This window comes from Magallana gigas, chromosome 1 (assembly GCF_963853765.1).
Source record: "Magallana gigas chromosome 1, xbMagGiga1.1, whole genome shotgun sequence".
Taxonomy (NCBI): Eukaryota; Metazoa; Mollusca; class Bivalvia; order Ostreida; family Ostreidae; genus Magallana; species Magallana gigas.
This window is the reverse complement of record NC_088853.1, coordinates 33,820,365-33,841,710: the sequence shown is the minus strand read 5'-3', so window position 1 is coordinate 33,841,710 and position 21,346 is coordinate 33,820,365. Positions and strand designations below refer to the sequence as shown.

The 21,346-nt window shown below is 30.9% G+C and overlaps 1 protein-coding gene across 1 annotated transcript; it reads left to right on the top strand.

The window, feature by feature from the left end:
- Window positions 1-12,421: 12,421 nt before the first annotated feature.
- LOC136273714 (fucolectin-like) lies at window positions 12,422-20,967 on the top strand. Its single transcript, XM_066078904.1, has 4 exons — window positions 12,422-12,570; window positions 12,807-12,861; window positions 19,574-19,801; window positions 20,436-20,967. Exons 1-4 carry the CDS (start codon window positions 12,433-12,435, stop codon window positions 20,648-20,650), a joined length of 636 nt encoding a protein of 211 aa, XP_065934976.1. The 5' UTR covers window positions 12,422-12,432; the 3' UTR covers window positions 20,651-20,967.
- Window positions 20,968-21,346: the final 379 nt, after the last annotated feature.

The following is a 21,346-nucleotide window of genomic DNA, read 5'->3' as shown; positions in this document are numbered from 1 at the left end:
TTTAAGTATAAAAATTCATTTAACAATATGTCATTTTCAGTTTAAAAAAGATATCAAAGATCAACTTTTAATAAATTTCAAATATTTCAGGAGATTGTTACTGCAATGAAATGGTTGTTTGGATTTCAAGTAGCTGCAATAATGTAGCCCTCTCAGATTTTTTTTATATCTGATGTTAAATGGAGAGGGCTACAATTCCACAGGATCTCCGAAATGGTGCAAAATTATTTTTTTAATGCGGCTGACTTCGGTCTGAAAAGATCTATTTTATATATGACTTCCTTTAAATAAAATGATTTTTAAATTCAGGTTGAACAAACTAACCGTACATAAATCAAAACCAGATAAAACACATCAGCATGTTTTCCAGTCGTCTTTTTCAGCAGCCATGACAATTCTCGTGTGATTTAATGGGATTAACACTTGGAGGTTTGATGGGCTTGATAACGTGAATGTCAGTCTAAATAATCGATCTTATCTCGTTCTATCACTAAAGCTTCATTTTAGGAAATGATGTATAATGGGAAATTCATATTTACCGCGTTAATTATGTTTAAAATAGGGGGATTTTTATAGTCAGTTCAAGACCTGAATTCTTATTGGCTGTCCAAAAAATTAAACCGGTCAAGGTCAGTAAAAATTGCGGACAAATTTAACTTGCGTTGTTCACATACACGAAAAATAACCGATATGAACTATACTTGATATTTTTGATTAATGATTAATTTATGCCATAGACATTTACAACGCTTGAGTTCAGGTAAGAAATGCAAATGTTATTGTTATTTATATACGATTTGAGAGGAAATCGTTGCGGGAGTGAATCACATGCACCATTACGTAGATTCTTTGGAGTTGTAGCCCTTCCCCCACCCCCACCCCCCACCCCCCAAAAAAAACAAAAACGAGAGAGGGCTACACTATTGAAGCTACTAGTATATTTCAAGCTGTTATTTGTATTAATAGTGGGGTTTGCTTTAGGGTGTATTATTCTTAGTATGATATAGAACTAAAGGAAATCAATCTCTATGAAAATCAAAATGTTCTTCAGACTGTCAACATAGAAATGACTGATTTTTCTTATAAACAACGTTTTTGTTTTTTTTGTTGTTTTTTCGGGGTTTTTTTTTTTTTTGTTTTTTTTTTTAGTTTTTTTTTTTTGCACAAACTTTTAATTTAAAAATATGTCATTTCGAGTATATTAAAGAGATATATTTAAAGGAAGTCAATCACAGAAAACCCAAGATAGTGCAATGGAACGCAATGAAAGGATTGTTAGAATTTTTATTTGAAAAATCCTTTTGATAAACCATTCAATATTCAATGCGCTATTTTGAGTATAAAAATATAAAATCCATCATTCTTTATCAATGTCAAAATCTACCAGTGATTGCAGTGAAACGATTATCTGAGCTTTAAATTAAAAAGCAATGTTCCCTGTATGTTTGAAGATGAAGACGTAGTATAAAACATTTTCAGTGCTTATGTTTTTTTTTCTCAAGATTATGTGATTTCTAATATTAAAAAATAGGTCTATAGGCGCTGACGGTTACATCAGTACCATCACAAGATGATGAACTTGTCAGATAGTCTAAAAGGATTTTTTTTTTAGCTTTTTATAATCGTTGTTATCATTATTATAATCTGATCTATGCAAACATCATTTAACAAAAAGGCGACAAACGAACGAATATCAGGGTTTTTAAATTCTTGCCCCCTGGGACCTTTAATGGCAATTTTGGAGTGGGTAAAATTAAAGTTTTTACCCGAAAGAGTTGGATGGTTTAATAACCTGAGCACACATTTGAGAGTGAAGTTGTATCCAGCGGCCATGAATTTATCAATCTAGATAACGAACTTATTGGATATCGTAGCCTGGCAACTAGAATATGTTCAAACTTATTTCGAATTACAAAAATAAAATCCTAGGTTCAATGAACCCTTACCCAAAATATCTACCTCTTAAGAATGTACCATTGACCAAGGAACCAGGGATTATATAAAAAAGTTGCTATTACTGGTATCTCAAATGTGTATATGGGAATAGAAAAAAAAAGTTTGATTTGTTAATAAAGTGGCCATAATAGCCCAACCAAAGGACCAAGAATTACTTAGTTACTAATGGAACCTTCAATAAACCAGTTTCGCTTCATGAACATCAAACCTGCATATTTAGTGTTTTTAATACATTCAACATAGATACATATTCAAAGCTCCGCGTCGCGGGGTGTCAACTTCAAATGTTACCTTCCCGAACATGCACAGTTCATATAAAATCATATTTTATCTTACATACATATCGTTTTGCGAGGAAACGAACGCAAAACGTTAAATTGAAAATAAAATAAATTAATCACTGGACTTTAAAAGTTCCCTGCAGGTACGAATTTTAAATCATTACTACATACCGGGAGTTCAGCATCTTCTGAAGACAAAATGATAAGAATGCTTATAAAGAAGATGTGATTATGTTGAATAATCTAGAATTTATCAAAGCAGATAAAACTATCAAATAAAAGTAACGACAGTTTAAATATCGTAAGTTTAACAAGCTAAGTTAATTTTGAAACAACAAAATGAATATAGTAGGGGATCTGAAAAGAGAAGATAAAAATATGACCATTGTATTGACGTCAATAAATTGCACTTAGAATGTTTTTGCAGTACAAATTCAATTTGTTCATGAAAGTCAAGTTGTATTTTGACAATAGTGAAGAATATTTTGGAAAACAATTCACTAGCAACTGAAACATAATTCTTCTGAAAGCACATGTCAATTCAAAATTGTAATAAGGCCCGCCTCTTCAGGAGTTCACCTTAAGCATTAATCAGTTAATCCCTAAACTCCAGTTGGTTTTAATTTGGATCTAATGATAATATCACATGTATTTTTGTGTTTACTGTATGCAACCAAATGAGGCGTTGTGAATATTTTTTGGCATACTTCGTCATATGTTGTATATTATCCCAATTTCCCTAACTCTTTTATACATAGGTTAACTTTGATCACCAAATTCCTACAAAAAAGTATTGCATTTTTATTGTTTTTCTTCTTTTGTTTATTGGTGAGATCCATTCTATTTGCAGAGAGAGTTTCTTGCATAAAAGGTTCACATTCTGATTGTTTGTAACCTCTTTTTTCGAGATGAGTTTTGAAATCTTTAAAAACATTTTGTAATTCAGCTTGATCACAAGTATTTCACAGATGTCAGGTACTTTTTCCTTTAATAAGGCCTTTGAGTTAAGGAATGTTCATTAATTATTACCTATTTCGGGATAAAGTTAAATGTCGTCAATTTACAAATTCGTCTCCTAGGCCCCACCCAAACGCCCGAACGTCTGGTCTTGTAGCATGTAATTTTACAATTTCGGTGAAGTGATTTATTAACATCGTAATTGCACATTTTGTTTATATCCAGCACCTGTGGAAGAAGAAATCCATATTTAAAGAGTTAATCCATTTTCAATTTCAACTGTTACCTTCCCAAAACAGGCACAATTCATATAATATCATATTTTGGTTTACAAACATAGCATTTTGAGAGGAAATCAACGCAAAACGTTAAATTGAAAATATAATAATATATTAATCACTGGACTTTAAAAGTTCCCTGCAGGTACGAATTTTAAAACATTGCTACATACAGGGATTTTAGCATCTTCTGAAGACAAAATGACAAGAATGTTTATAAAGAAGATGTGATTATGTTAAATAATCTAGAATTTATGTCAAAGCAGATAAAACTATCAAATAACAGTAACGACAGTTTAAATATCGTAAGTTTAACAAGCTTAGTTAATTTTGAAACAACAAAATGAATATATTAGGGGATCTGAATAGAGAAGAAAAAAAAATGACCATTGTATTGACGTCAATAAATTGCACTTAAAATGTTTTTATGGTACAATTTAAATTTGTACATTAAATTCAAGTTGTATTTTGACAATAGTGAAGAATATTGTGGAAACAATTCACTAGTAACTGAAATATAATTCTTCTTTTTTTCATGTATTTAATGGTCTAAGCTGTAAGAACTAATTTTGTTCTTCCTTTCATATTTGAAGTACAGAAACAAAAGTGTTTGTGTTATTTATTGCAAATATTGAAGTTGTTTGAATATATTAAAATAAATAGGACAACTTGTTTTTGGATTGGTTGCTGTACGGATTGGTTGATCTTGTAAAGCACATGTCATTTCAAAATTGTAATAAGGCCCGCCTCTTCAGGAGTTCACCTTAAGCATTAATCAGTTAATCCCTAAACTCCAGTTGGTTTTAATTTTGATCTAATGATAATATCGCATGTATTTTTGTGTTTACTGTATGCAACCAAATGAGGCGTTGTGTATATTTTTTTGCATTCTTCGTCATATGTTGTATATTATCCCAATTTCCCTAACTCTTTTATACATAGGTTAACTTTGGTCACCACATTCCTACAAAAAAGTATTGCATTTTTATTGTTTTTCTTCTTTTGTTTATTGGGGAGATCCATTCTATTTGCAGAGAGAGTTTCTTGCATAAAAGGTTCACATTCTGATTGTTTGTAACCTTTTTTTTCGAGATGAGTTTTGAAATCTTTAAAAACATTTTGTAATTCAGCTTGATCACTAGTATTTCAGAGATGTAGAGTACATTCTCCTTTAATAAGGCCTTTGAATTAAGGAATGTTCATTAATTATTACCTATTTCGGGATAAAGTTAAATGTCGTCAATTTACAAATTCGTCTCCTAGGCCCCACCCAAACGCCCGAACGTCTGGTCTTGTAGCATGTAATTTTACAATTTCGGTGAAGTGATTTATTAACATCGTAATTGCACATTTTGTTTATATCCAGCACCTGTGGAAGAAGAAATCCATATTTAAAGAGTTAATCCATTTTCAATTTCAACTGTTACCTTCCCAAAACAGGCACAATTCATATAATATCATATTTTGGTTTACAAACATAGCATTTTGAGAGGAAATCAACGCAAAACGTTAAATTGAAAATATAATAATATATTAATCACTGGACTTTAAAAGTTCCCTGCAGGTACGAATTTTAAAACATTGCTACATACAGGGATTTTAGCATCTTCTGAAGACAAAATGACAAGAATGTTTATAAAGAAGATGTGATTATGTTAAATAATCTAGAATTTATGTCAAAGCAGATAAAACTATCAAATAACAGTAACGACAGTTTAAATATCGTAAGTTTAACAAGCTTAGTTAATTTTGAAACAACAAAATGAATATATTAGGGGATCTGAATAGAGAAGAAAAAAAAATGACCATTGTATTGACGTCAATAAATTGCACTTAAAATGTTTTTATGGTACAATTTAAATTTGTACATTAAATTCAAGTTGTATTTTGACAATAGTGAAGAATATTGTGGAAACAGTTCACTAGTAACTGAAATATAATTCTTCTTTTTTTCATGTATTTAATGGTCTAAGCTGTAAGAACTAATTTTGTTCTTCCTTTCATATTTGAAGTACAGAAACAAAAGTGTTTGTGTTATTTATTGCAAATATTGAAGTTGTTTGAATATATTAAAATAAATAGGACAACTTGTTTTTGGATTGGTTGCTGTACGGATTGGTTGATCTTGTAAAGCACATGTCATTTCAAAATTGTAATAAGGCCCGCCTCTTCAGGAGTTCACCTTAAGCATTAATCAGTTAATCCCTAAACTCCAGTTGGTTTTAATTTTGATCTAATGATAATATCGCATGTATTTTTGTGTTTACTGTATGCAACCAAATGAGGCGTTGTGTATATTTTTTTGCATACTTCGTCATATGTTGTATATTATCCCAATTTCCCTAACTCTTTTATACATAGGTTAACTTTGGTCACCACATTCCTACAAAAAAGTATTGCATTTTTATTGTTTTTCTTCTTTTGTTTATTGGTGAGATCCATTCTATTTGCAGAGAGAGTTTCTTGCATAAAAGGTTCACATTCTGATTGTTTGTAACCTCTTTTTTCGAGATGAGTTTTGAAATCTTTAAAAACATTTTGTAATTCAGCTTGATCACTAGTATTTCAGAGATGTAGAGTACATTCTCCTTTAATAAGGCCTTTGAATTAAGGAATGTTCATTAATTATTACCTATTTCGGGATAAAGTTAAATGTCGTCAATTTACAAATTCGTCTCCTAGGCCCCACCCAAACGCCCGAACGTCTGGTCTTGTAGCATGTAATTTTACAATTTCGGTGAAGTGATTTATTAACATCGTAATTGCACATTTTGTTTATATCCAGCACCTGTGGAAGAAGAAATCCATATTTAAAGAGTAAATACATTTTCCCTGTAAGACCATAAAATGCAACAATAGAGGAAAATGATTTTAAGGACATCATAAGCAGATATATAGTTTGTTCTCAAATCTCTATAGTACAAGAAATGTACAAAAGAAGATTAACTTAGATAAAAGAATCCCACCCTATGACCAGAATAGCCACATCTTAGAAATGAACCCCTGACAAGGGGGCCAATAATTTCACCATAACTTAATCGGAATAATAACCATGCTAGTATTGTTTTCTAAACTAAACATGTATAAATTTTAAATAGTAAAAATGAAAGTTTTCTACATTATGTTAGTGGCAATAATGGCCCAATTATAGTGCTTCAACCACTAACACATGTACCTTATCTTCACAATTTTCGTAAAGTAAAGGTTTACCACATGTGTAGAAATAGAGACAGCTTTTCATTATTTGTTTTGAAATTAATTATTAATTATTAAAAAGTACTATAATTCCATTGAAATTATAAAATATCAATCAAAATTGGTAGAGTGAAATGCAATTAAAAAAAATGAATTTTTATGTATAAAACATTTAACAATATGTCATTTTCAGTTTAAAAAAGATATCAAAGATCAAATTTTAATAAATTTCAAATAGTTCAGGGAATTTTTATTGCAATGAAATGGTTGTTTGGATTTCAAGTTGTTGTTTGTATAAATAGTGGGTTTTACTTTACGATGTATTATTCTATGTATGATGTAGATTTAAAGGAAATCAATCTCAATAAAATCAATATCTACTTGAGACTGTAAACAGAGAAATGACTGATTTTTTTTACAAACAGCGTTTTTGTTTGTTTGTTGTTCTTTTGTTTTATTTTTGTAATTTTTTTTTCTTTTTGGTTTTGTTTTGTTTTTTTGCAGAAATTTTTAATTAAATAATATGTCATTTCGAGTATATATTAAAGATATATTTAAAGGAAGTCAATCTTAGAAAACTCCAGATAGTGCAGAAGAACGCAATGAAAGGATTGTTAGAATTTTCATTTGATAAATGCTTTTGATAAACAATGTAATATTCAATGCCCTACTTAGAGTATAAAAATATAGTAAATCATTATTTATCAATGTCAAAATCTACCAGTGATTGCAATGAAACGATTATCTGAGCTTTAAATTAAAAAGCAAAGTTCCCTGTATGTTTGAAGATTAAGACGTAGACATACATTTTCAGTGCTTATGTTCTTAATTTTTTTTTCAAGATTATGTGATTTCTAATAGAAAACAAGAGGCCTCTAGGCGCTAACGGTCACATCAATACCATCACAAGATGATGGACTTGTCAGATAGTCTAAAAGGAATTTTTAAAAAGCTTTTTATAATCGTTATTATCATTATTATAATCTGATGTATGCACATAGCAATTAACAAAAAGGGCGACAAAATCCGAAAGAATATCAGGGTTTTTATATTCTTGCCCCTGGGGCCTTGAATGGCAATTTTGGAGTTGGTAAAATAAAAGTTTGTACCCGAAATAGTTGGATGGGTTAATAACCTGAGCACACTTTTGAGAGTGAAGTTGTATCCAGCGGCCATGAATTCATCAATCTAGATAATGGACTTATTGGGCATCCTAGCCTGACAATTAGCATATTTTCAAACTTATTTAGAATTACAAAATTTAAATGAACCCCACCCAAAATATCAACCTCTTTGGAATGTACCATTGACCAAGGAACCAGGGATTACTCAATAAAATTGCTATTACTGTTATCTCGAATGTGTATATGGGAATAGAAAAAAAGAAAAAGTTTAATAAAGTGGCCATAATAGCCCAACCAAAGGGCCAAGAATAACTTAGTTACTAAAAGAACCTTCAATAAACCAGTTTCGCTTCATGAACATCAAACCTGCGGATTTAGTGTTTTTAATACATTCAACATAGAAACATATTCAAAGCTCCGCGTTGCGTCGGTTGACAATGGTTTTCTTCGGGTGTCAATTTCAACTGTTACCTTCCCAAAACAGCACAATTCAAATAATATCATATTTTGGTTTACATACATAGTATTTTGAGAGGAAATCAACGCAAAACGTTAAATTGAAAATATAATAATATATTAATCACTGGACATTAAAAATTCCCTGTAGGTACGAATTTTAAATCATTACTACATATAGGGATATTAGCATCTTCTGAAGACAAAATGACAAGAATGCTTATGAGGAAGATGTGATTATGTTAAATAATCTAGAATTTATGTCAAAGCAGATAAAACTATCAAATAACAGTAACGACAGTTTAAAAATCGTAAGTTTAACAAGCTAAGTTAATTTTGAAACAAACAAAATGAATAGGCTATAGTAGGGGATCTGAATAGAGAAGATAAAAATATGACCATTGTATTGACGTCAATAAATTGCACTTAGAATATTTTTGCAGTACAATTTCAATTTGTTTATGAAAGTCAAGTTGTATTTCGACAATAGTGAAGAATACATTGGAAAACAATTCACTAGCAATTGAAACATAATTCTTTTGAAAGCACATGTCAATTCAAAATTGTAATAAGGCCCGCCTCTTCAGGAGTTCACCTTTAGCATAAATCAGTTAATCCACGAACTCCAGTTGGTTTTAATTTGGATCTAATGATAAGATCACCTATATTTTTGTGTTTACTGTATGCAACCAAATGAGGCGTTGTGAATATTTTTATGCGTACTTCGTCATATGTTGTATATTATCCCAATTTCCTTAACTCTTTTATACATAGGTAAACTTTGGTCACCAAATCCCTACAGAAAAGGATTGTTGTTTTTTTTTATTGTTTTTCTTCTTTTGTTTATTGGGGAGATCCATTCTATTTGCAGAAAGAGTTTCTTGCATAAAAGGTTCACTTTCTGATTATTTGTAACCTCTTTTTTCGAGATGAGTTTTGAAATCTTTAAAAACATTTTGTAATTCAGATTGATCACTAATATTTCACAGATGTCAGGTACATTCTCCTTTGATAAGGCCCTTGAATGAAGGAATGTTCATTAACATAATTATTACCTATTTCGGGATAAAGTTAAATGTCGTCAATTTACAAATTCCTCTCCTAGGGCCCACCCAAGCGACCGAACGTCTGGTCTTGTAGCATTTAATTTTACAATTTCGGTGAAGGGATTTATTAACATCATAATTGCACATTTTGTTTATATCCAACACCTGTGGAAGAAAAAATCCATATTTAAAGATTTAATACAGTTTCGCTGTAAGACCGTAAAATGCAACAATGGGGGAAAAGGATTTTTAAGACATCATAAGCTAGATTTAATTTGTTCTCAAATATGTATAGAACAAAAATTGTACAAACGGAGATTAACTTAGATAAAACAACCCCACCTTATGACCAAATTGGCCGCATCTTAGAAATGAACCCTTGACCAGGGGGCCAATAATTTCACCGTCACTTAATCGGAATAATACATGTAACCATGCTAATATTGTTTTCTAATCTATACACGTATACATTTTCAATTGTAAAAAAAAAGAAAGTTTTCTACATTGATTCAGTGGCGATAATGGCCCACATATAGTGCCTGAACCTCTGACCCATGTACCATATCTTCGCAATTTTCGTAAAGGGCTTCATTAATATCATAGCAATGTAAAAGTTTACCACATGTGTAGACATGGAGACAGTTTTTCATTATTTTTTTAAGTAGCTATTACATAGTAAAAAGTACTATAATTCCATTTAAATTATAAAATTTCAATCAAAATTGGTAGAGTGCATTGCAATTAAAAAGAAATGTATATTTTATGCATAGATCATTTAACAATATGTCATTTTCTTTTAAAAAGATATCAAAGATCACATTTTAATAAATTTCAAATACTTAGGGAGATTGTTAATGCAATGAAATGGTTGTTTGGATTTCAAGTTGTTGTTTTGTATAAATAGTGGGTTTCACTTTTGAATGTATTATTCTTAGTATGATATAGATTTAAAGGAAATCAATCTCAACTAAAAATCAAATTCTTCTTGAGACTGTAAACATAGAAATGACTGATTTTTTTTTTATAAACAACGTTTTTGTTTTGTTTTTTGTTTTTGTTTTTGCAGAAACTTTTAATTCTATAATTAGGCATTTCGAGTATATTAAGGAGATATATTTAAAGGAAGTCAATCTTAGAAAACTCCAGATAGTGCAATGGAACGCAATGAAAGGATTGTTAGAATTATCATTTGATAAATCCTTTTCATAAACCATTCAATATTCAATGCGCTATTTAGAGTATACAAATATAAAGTTCATCATTCTTTATCGATGTCAAAAGCTACCAGCGATTGCAATGAAACGATTATCTGAGCTTTAAATTAAAAAGCAATGTCCCAAGTATGTTTGAAGATTAAGACGTAGAACAAAACATTTTCAGTTCTTATGTTCTTTATTTTTTTTTTCAAGATTATGTGATTTATAATATAAAACAAGAGGCCTCTAGGCGCTTACGGTCACATCAGTACCATCAGAGGATGATGGACTTGTCAGATAGTCTAAAAGGATTTTTTAAAAGCTTTTTATAATCGTTATTATCATTATTATGATCTGATGTATGCACATATCAATAAACAAAAAGGGCGACAAGATCCGAAAGAATATCAGGGTTTTTATATTCTTGCCCCTGGGGCCTTGAATGGCAATTTTGGAGTGGGTAAAATAAAAGTTTGTACCCGAAAGAGTTGGATGGTTTAATAACCTGAGCACACTTTTGAGAGTGAAGTTGTATCCAGCGGCCATGAATTCATCAATCTAGATAATGGACTTATTGGGCATCCTAGCCTGACAATTAGCATATTTTCAAACTTATTTAGAATTACAAAAATTAAATGAACCCCACCCAAAATATCAACCTTTTTGGAATGTACCATTGACCAAGGAACCAGGGATTACTCAATAAAATTGCTATTACTGTTATCTCGAACGTGTATATGGGAATAGAAAAAAGAAAAAGTTTAATAAAGTGGCCATAATAGCCCAACCAAAGGGCCAAGAATAACTTAGTTACTAAAAGAACCTTCAATAAACCAGTTTCGCTTCATGAACATCAAACCTGCGGATTTAGTGTTTTTAATACATTCAACATAGAAAGATATTCAAAGCTCCGCGTCGTGTCGGTTGACAATGGTTTTCTTCGGGTGTCAATTTCAACTGTTACCTTCCCAAAACAGCACAATTCGAATAATATCATATTTTGGTTTACATACATAGTATTTTGAGAGGAAATCAACGCAAAACGTTAAATTGAAAATATTATAATATATTAATCACTGGACATTAAAAGTTCCCTGTAGGTACGAATTTTAAATCATTACTACATATAGGGATATTAGCATCTTCTGAAGACAAAATGACAAGAATGCTTATAAAGAAGATGTGATTATGTTAAATAATCTAGAATTTATGTCAAAGCAGATAAAACTATCAAATAACAGTAACGACAGTTAAAATATTGTAAGTTTAACAAGCTAAGTTATTTTTGAAACAACAAAATGGATATAGAAGGGGATCTGAAAAGAGAAGATAAAAATATGACCATTGTATTGACGTCAATAAATTTCACTTAGAATGTTTTTGCAGTGCAATTTAAATTTGTTCATGAAATTCAAGTTTTATTTCGACAATGGTGAAGAATATTTTGGAAAACAATTCACTAGAACACTGTAACAGAAACATAATTCTTCTTTTTTTCATGTATTTAATGGTCTAAGCTGTAAGAACTAATTTTGTTCTTCCTTTCATATTTGAAGTACAGAAACAAAAGTGTATGTGCTATTGATTACAAATATTGAAATTGTTTGAATATATTAAAATAAATAGGACAATTTGTTTTTGGATTGGTTGCTGTACGGATTGGTTGATCTTGAAAAACTGTTAATCGAAATATTGTATTTTATATGTCTATGCCAAATATTTTGTTTTATTTATGGTTCAATATTGGGAAACTGCAGAGAAAAAAAACTATGATTTTCTTAGAAACAGTTCTATATCTGCATTTGATGATATTGATAAATTCTAACAGACCTGTGTTTTCATCTACTTGGCATTTTACCAAAGAAGGACATGTTTCTGAGACGCAGGATGCAGACGTGTTAGATATCCAACCCCTTCTCGTCAATTCTCTTGGAGAGTGTGCGATGCATTGTGGAATGAATGCACTTTGTATTGCGTTTGACTTTTGTTTTCTTAATGGTTCCCACACTTGTCGGTTGCGCTCTGGACACACAGTACCTTTAAACACCGCTACACAATGTGGACTTTACGAAATGACAGCTGTAAGTACATTTTTACATTAAGACTTTTACACCTTAATCAATGGCATGATACTTAGAAGGGGTGTATATATGTATATATATATATATATAGAGAGAGAGAGAGAGAGAGAGAGAGAGAGAGAGAGAGAGAGAGAGAGAGAGAGATTTTGTAAAAAAAAAAATAAAATTGAGTAATATTCTCTGTTCGTATTTTTTTTAATTTAATAATACATAATAATAAACATATATATTTACAGAAGAAAGATTGTTCGGGTGGAATCTTCATAACATCTCAAAGAATATGCAAGAAAAGTAAGTTAATGCTTTAAAAGGGCGATTATTGCAAACCTGTGAAAATTCTTTTCAAAAACCACTACACTAGGAATGCCAATATTTACACCAAAGCTTGTATACATCGTGAATATTTGGAACTGTTAAAATTGTAATCGCTAGACCAATACTGGGGCCCAAAGAAGGGTTTAAAGTTGATTAACTGAAAAATAAAATTAACAAAGAAATATATAGGAAAAATGTTAAAAAATATATTCTCAGGGACTTCAATGATGTAATAATGGAAATAATTTACAAGTACTTCAAGATAGTGGAGATTCTAAATTGTGAAAACAGTGACCGCCGGACAATTACTAGGGCCCCAAAAGATGACCAAAGTTTAAAATAAACATGTACATTTATAATGGGAATCTGTTTAGGAATCTTCTTCTCAATAATTAGAATGCTGCAATTTGTTCATATTCGAATAACGCGCGGTACACAATTTGTCTTCACCTGTTGGTTTGTCATAGAATTGACAACTTCCGAAAATAAGCATTCAATCCCTAAATGAATATATATTTTTTTTATTTTTACAGTGAAATACACAGGACGAAAAACCACCTTTAAGCAAGTCCTTAAAGGTGGCTTAAAGGTGAGTTAAAGGAGCTTAAAGGCTATACGACCTTTAAGCCGCCTTTACGTCACCTTTAAGCAAGTGCTTATAGGTCCTTAATGTCCAAATTTCTTTAAGCCACCTTTAAGCATCTTTAAGTGACATTTACGCTCTCTTTACACTGCCTTTACACTGTCTTTAAGTGGCCTTTAAGTCAATATTGATCAAGCTGAACAATAAACACATATATTAAATGCAAAAGCTCTTTTATAGAGATGGAAGGGGGTCATCCGAGTGATAATATAATTTCCAAGGAAGGGGGGGGGGGGGGTGTTCCAGGCGGTTTTAATCGTCGCTCCATTAAACACAGATCGCTATCATCAGCACCGCTCCGATGGACACATATTGCCGTTATAAAATTCTTTATAATTTTTTGGGGGTTTCAAAATTATTGTAGGGATGAGCGCAGTCTCTGTATCTTAATATGTGCATAAAACTAATTAAAGTATGTTTGTTTCCTATTATAAATTAATCGGTGAAAAATCTATCTCTCTCTCTCGGTCTCTCTCTCTCTGTCTCTCTCTCTCTCTCTCTCTCTCTCTCTCTCTCTCTCTCTCTCTCTCTCTCTCTCTCTCAGTTCATCCGGTTATTAAACAAAATAAAGATAATGAACCAAAAATGCATGATTTAATTTGTTAATCGGTTTAAGATTTGCATTTTTTTTCAATTTTCATTATTTCTAACTCTAGATCTGCTAGATACATGTTAAAGATGAAAAGACTCTCAACTGCCTTTGTTATATCGGGCAGGATATTACTGCTTTGTTTGTCTAGACATAGTTTTGTTCGTTTGTGTATATCAAATTAGAGTCTATTGTTTGTACAACTTAAGAAAACCCCTGGAACTAACACAGAATACCATACAAGATATACACAACAGTTGTGTCGTGTGCCCAGGTGCATGTTTGTGTATATCTAATTAAAGTCTATTGTTTGTCCAACTTAAGAAAACCCCTGGAACTAACACAGAATATACAAGATATACACAACAGGTGTGTCGTGTGCCCAGGTGCACGTCAGGGTTTCTAAAGGCGTTGAATTTTAGTATGTACGAGTATACGATAAGTCTAGTGAATAAAAGTTAATTTACATTTGTAATTCATTTTCAAAGTATTATTTCCTAGCTCTGGGTTTCAAAGATGTTACGTCTACAAATTAACGATACATGTATGTAAGAGTAAAATCTTGAGGCTAATTAATTAATGTACCGGTGATCATAAATAGGGGTTGATTATTTAAATATATGTATAAAGGTAAATATGTCAAATATACCCGGCCTGGCACAACATACAATTGTATGTACAAGTCATTTGCAATTGCCACATGCAGTAAATACGTCACCGGTAATTGGTAATTTTGTTTGTTATAGAATTGATAGTTTATAAATCATGTACATACAATTACATGTAAATATTTAAACATATTGGAACGGCGCCGCGATCATGAAAACCTGGAAATTGCGGGAAATTGAACAAATACCCTAATAGTATCAATGCATTTAATAAAAGAAATGATTTCATTTTCTTTCTTACATTTTTATAGCTATAAATAAGATGAAGGTATATCTACTCGGTTTAAATTTATTAACTACATGTCAGAAAGCCTACTATAGTGAACCTAACGGTTTCCATTTAGGTATAATATATTTTTGTTCACTGAAGACCAAGTTCCGTATTTCATTCTAAATACATGCATGCATGTAATTTATAAATTAGATATAATTGATTGTTACAAACTGAATGGTTTGTCAAAATTTTTTCAAGTAAACACATTCAATACAGTGATTCAATATCCACTGATATATAGGATATAAAAACGCTCTTACATATGTAAGTTGCCGTGGCGCAGAGGATGTGTTGTGATGCTAGTAAACTAAGGGTCCCGGGTTCAATTCTCGCCGTGGCCAGTTTTTTTTGTGTTTTTTTTTTTCATTTTTCTTTCTAGAACAAAAACCGTTTTAATACCGTTTCTTTCATAAAGTTAATACATTTTGTTGGAAATTAAGCACAACTTTGAATTAAATTTTTTTTAATGGCTTAAAGGTGGCTTAAAGGTGGCTTAAAGGTAGCTTAAAGGTGGCTTAAAGGTGGCTTAAAGAAGTTTGGACATTAAGGACCTATAAGTTGTCCTTAAAGGTGGCTTAAAGGTGACTTAAAGATAGTCTTTAAGCTGCCTTTAAGCCATCTTTACGCTTTCTTTAACCCACCTTTAAGCAATACATATAGCTTAAAGGTAGCTTAAAGGTGGCTTAAAGATCGTCTTTAAGCTACCTTTAAACACCTTTAAGCTATCTTTAAGGAGGACTTAAAGATGGTCATACATCCTGTGATAGAAAAAAACCCAACATATTTTGACTGCAAAAGGGTATTAAAGACCTGAAATTTCAGTCCAATTTGATGTATAATATAATTATGAATACAAACATGTCAAAGATGTTTTGTTAAACTCTTCAATCTTTCATGTAAAAAAAAAATGTTTCTGATAATTTATATATTTTTTTTATATTATTTAATCTATGGATAAAATCTAAAGAATAATTGTCACATAAAGCACTAATCAACAATTTTATTATATTTTAAGAAAAGTTTCAAATAAACTAAAATGCAAAACAATAATTTTACAAAAATTGCAGTTTATCAATTTTGAGCCGATCTTGATTGAAAAAAATGTGATCCTAATCAGAATATTTTGAATTAAAATTTTACAAGAAATGCTTAAATTTAAAAAAAAATTGAGAAAAATGTTTTCAATATGGTTTTCAAGAAATACAATGCAATCATTGGTTATTTTTGTTTTGTAAGCATCCTCATATATTCCCATTTAAGGGTAACTTCGTTCACTTTTCATAATTTTTTGTGGTTCATTTTAGAATTTGGTTATCTTTATAATGTTTTGCTGCTGTTATTTAGATAAGTCATTTGAATCATCTAAGATCTTATAATATGATCTCTTTTCTTCTTTTATGAATCGTCCAATGTATGGAAAAATGTTGAAATATATGAGAGTTTTACAATATATTTTCACTTCATAATTAACATTTTCGAAATAGAATGATACGAGAACTACTCTTAAAATTCTATATTAAAACGTGAAAAATTAATCTCGACAATTGTATTCATTTTGACATCATTTTAAAGGGGAGGTCAAACTCTTGTTTAATGCCGTTTTAAGAGATACTTAAGGCATTAGAGATATATATTTTATGAGTCATAAAATGAACAAAACCTTGAGATTTATTAACTCTCTGTTTTTTAATGTATATAAATTGACAAATGAGGACCTGGTTTTTTATTGTGTTTACTAAAAATTTAAGCCCCGCTACACCCTATCAAACAAACCTGTAGTTGAGAACTATCATTGAACAAACTATTAACGTAAATTTCCAAAACCTGTAGGCATTTTTCATTAACTATATCTTGACCATAGAGAATATATGTATATAATGGTTTCAAACAGGTTATTGTTTTCCCTCTGGCTATCTCCATTTTTAAAAACATAGTCTTTCTAATTTTTAATTGTTATTGTCCAGGATGAAATGTTTATCATCTTTAATTTCATTTTGTTCAAATAAGGCAGGGGCTAATTCCCACTAATAAAAAAAATAAGTAATTTGAATGTACTTCCCATAACAAAATTTTAAATTATTTTGACTAGAATGAACAATTATATCAACGCGTATCTTATTTCTTTAAAAAACAGTTTATTATCAGATAACTTGCACATCGCAATTTGCCTTGGTTGGTGTTGGAACCGGCTGACGTAAACAAGATTATCACTAAAAAAAAAATACAATTGATGACACGTCGAAAATAGCCAGGTAGAAAATGTATTTTAACCAATGAACATACATAAGTAGTTTATTTATTATTTGATCGATTTAATAATTATAACTCCATGTTTACAGTCATTTCATGCATATCTTTTACAAATTTATGCTATGCTATGGTATGCGATTTTAATGATATGCCATGAGATTTGTATGCTTTGCTATGAGATTTTTATGCAATGCTATGAGAAATTGAAATGATGGGCTTAATGATATGGTATGTTATGCTATGCTATGCTATGAGATTTGAACAAAAACGCCTCCATACACAGAAGAGTTCCACACATTTTGAAGTAAAATAATAAGAAGCCAAAGTTTACCACAAAAATATTATGTAAACATTTATTTTTTCAAATAAAAACAATCAAAACCGAGTTAAAAGAATGTTGTATGCTATGCTATGGTATGATATGACGAATGCGATTCTATGAGATTGTATGCTATGGTATGAGATTCCATTGCTATGCTATGAGATTTTAATGCTATGCTATGCTAAGGTGTATGTTGTAAAAGATATGCTTGAAACGACTGTATGTTTGTATTGATGCACCGTGAGATACATGTACATGTACCATTAGCATGTTTAAATGTATTGATTTAAGAAAATAGTAACGATTACCTCAATAAAAAAAAGAAGAAAGAAGAAAGAATATTTTCACAAGTAAAATTGACGAAGCAATCACTACCAAGTCCAAATATGGATTTATTATTTAAGATTGACTATATAAATGTTTGTTAGGTTTCATTGGCTTTTCATCCACCGTGTAAATGTTTCGAAATTGTTTTCGATGTTTCGAAATGTTCAATAATGAATCCAAATTTAAGGATTATTTTTTTCTCCGAATTTCTGGCGATCTAGTTTAACCATATGTTACATTTCCAACTTATATGTGTATTTTTTTTTAAACTGACACTCCTTTATTTATGAAGAATCGATTTTGTTTACAAATCCGTACGACAGGTGTGTGGATAACTGAACACTACGTATTAAGAAAGAAATACTGTGGTGAAAACAATCATTGTAACTGGAGGAGGCAACTGTAGCTAAGTTTATTTCCATAGAGATTGACTCCCCAATTAAAATTTTTTTTCTCTCAATGTGTATTTAAACATACACACTCAAACTATTAAAGGGCGCTTGGGCGGTAGGATATTTAAGGGAAGTTGGGTTTAAGTTGTTATGGCATTTAATCATCAATAGCGAGACATAATGTTGAACCAGTGTAATGATAAGGTAACTCACTGTTTGTGTTCATTCAAAGCTTCTTTTGCGTGTTTCTATGGTTGAGTCGTTCTGAATTAAAAGTTACGCTTAAGTTTTTGTAAACACTTCACTGACCTAATCTTAAACAATATATTTATTATCAGTTATAATTCAATCGCGACAACTCTATCAAGTCCTTTAGCAAAGCAATGTTCCACTTTTCATCCTTGTCAAAAGTCCCCCCCCCCCCCCCATCCAAAATCTCAAACAACCTTATATATTACATTATCACATTTTCTTAAAACCTAAATCCAAGAGTTATTTTGTGATGTCTTTATCTGTATCAACAGTTAATATCTTTTTGGAGAAAAAAAACTCTGATTTGAACCAAATCAGACAACTTCTTTTTGTCTGCATGAACATTGAGAACATACCACAATTACTGCTGCTTATGGCAAATTTAAGCACAGTAGTCAACTAAAATTGTCCCTGTAAATCATCGGTTGTCTTTAGTCTCACCTTTTTCTAAATACCCATTCATTAAAAGTTGGAAACATACATTCTTAACATTTTAATTACAATTCCTTGCAGGAAAAGGCATCAACATAAATTTGATAACTTGAAAAACCTCAAAAAAATAGTTCGCCTCTGACAAATATTTTTGACCCTACTATTTATTTTGTAATTATTGTTTTCCCCAAAAAAATAATTAAAAAAGACCGTTGTCTTAAACATATGTAGTTCTGCTGCACATTTTTTAACATAATATGGGCTGAATTTTCAAACAAATTCGCAATTTACTTCGTAGAAATTTCACTCTATAACGCCATTAAATTTTAAAACACGTGACTTAGAAAATTGTTGCCACTTTGTTTTAAGTAACTATTAGCAAATATTTACAAAGTCACAACTTGACAGATTGCTTACGCATTGAAAAAAAAAACAAACATTTTTTTTTTATTTTATACGGCAGCAATATTGTATTTTTTTTCATACATGTATTATGATTACTTAAAATCTGCATTTTGTTTTTGTACTACCAAATACAGTTTTGTCGGACCTTGCATTACGTAAACCTACCAAACAGTCGTCAACCTTTGCAATTTATACAGCTGAGTATGCTGTAGATGGTAACTATGGCACAGACCTTATAGACGACCAGTGTACACACACAGATACAAACGACATAAACCCCTGGTGGATGGTAGATCTGCAAACTGTAAATTTCATTACATCTGTCAGAATAGTCAACAGAGGACCGGATAGCTGGGGATCAGGTAAAGCTAAAGTACTTAAATATTTAAATAAAGTGCACTGTTATAGTCCCTAATTTTATCTTATTAGATTACATGTACCCCCCCCCCCCCCCAAAAAAAAAAAAAAAAAAAAAAAGCAAACACCCCCCCCCCTCCTTTGAAAAAACAAACAACAAAAAACAACAACAAAAAAAACAAAACAAAAAAGAAAACAAAACCCCCCAAAAACTCTCAATCTGTTTTTAAATTGTCTTTGCAAATAGAGGATGCACAAACAAGTAATGTTTGATCGGATACATTTTTCCAAGTTCAATAAAAATTTAACTATCATGATATGAATTAATTTCAGAAAATTACGATGATTGTTCCATATATAATGTGATTTGTAGTACTGTGCAATCAAATAACACAGCACTTTTTGTAAATAAAAAACCTATTGAATACCTATGTTAAATACCATTCAAAATGTGTAAACAAGAGACCAGCACCTCATAGTTTGAAACTAATAGACAATTAAAAGGGTCAATAGAGCCTACCGTTGACCACTGTTGTAAAAAACGGGTTGAGAGTATTGGACTATCGTACAGTACACATTACAATTTGAGTTATTTTTCACTTACATCATTTTATACTATTCGTTTGTTTTATTTGTTAGATTCGTCAGACCGACTGCGGGATGTTACTGTCACTGTAGGGCTGACAGAATCAACTGTCAACATTGTCTGTGGTTTCTTTGCTGGCCCCGGTACTGCGTCACAGGTGGTCATCATCGACTGTCCGACAACACCAGAGGGGAGATTCGTAAAAATCTCCAAAACAACCGAGTATCTCTCTCTTTGTGAAGTTGACGTCTTTGGAGTCGCCGTGTAATCATTGCAATTGCCAACGTCTTAGCTGAAACGTTACGTAAATCGCCATAATTTTGCAGAACTGGGTGGACATACTGTCTATTCATTTTAATGTGACTTTGTCGAAAGGCTTCAAGGTTTTTCCTCTTACAGTGGTGACGTCACTTAATTATACATGCACTTGTACTTGTTCGTTCGTAATATATTGCATGCATTCGATATTAAGCAATGTAAATTCGTTTTACGTCATACTAATGTGAAAATTTAAGAAACTTTTTTGAAGGGTTTTTTATTTATTATTGATTTATTTAATTCGTACCTGTAATATGTCAACAATAACAGAAGATAGTGAACATGGTACTTGAAAATGTTTGTTTGATTTTAAATCATATATATCTTTTTCGGTTCATTGACTATATACATGTCTGCATATATGTCTATTAAAATACATTTAATGTGAAAATCGCATTTATTTTATATTCAAGTAACTGCATTCTCTAAGAGATAAAAGTACAGAAATATTATCTTTACAACACAATACACAATAAATATTATTATAATAGGTCTTTTAAAATATCAAAAGAGGAGTTGCATGCAATCTTAACGCCATTAAGTCAAATATAGAAATATACCTTCTTTACTAAAGACTGAAAAATCAACCAAGCAATGTTCAGGATTAACTATCAAAATGAGCTTGGCTATTTGCCATTATATTATT

Coding starts and splice junctions, on each gene's coding strand:
- LOC136273714 (XM_066078904.1), top strand. CDS start 12,433: ATGCATTGTGGAATGAATGCACTTTGTATTGCGTTTGACTTTTGTTTT. Junction 12,571..12,806: donor GACTTTACGAAATGACAGCT/GTAAGTACATTT, acceptor ATATATTTACAG/AAGAAAGATTGTTCGGGTGG. Junction 12,862..19,573: donor TCAAAGAATATGCAAGAAAA/GTAAGTTAATGC, acceptor TACCAAATACAG/TTTTGTCGGACCTTGCATTA.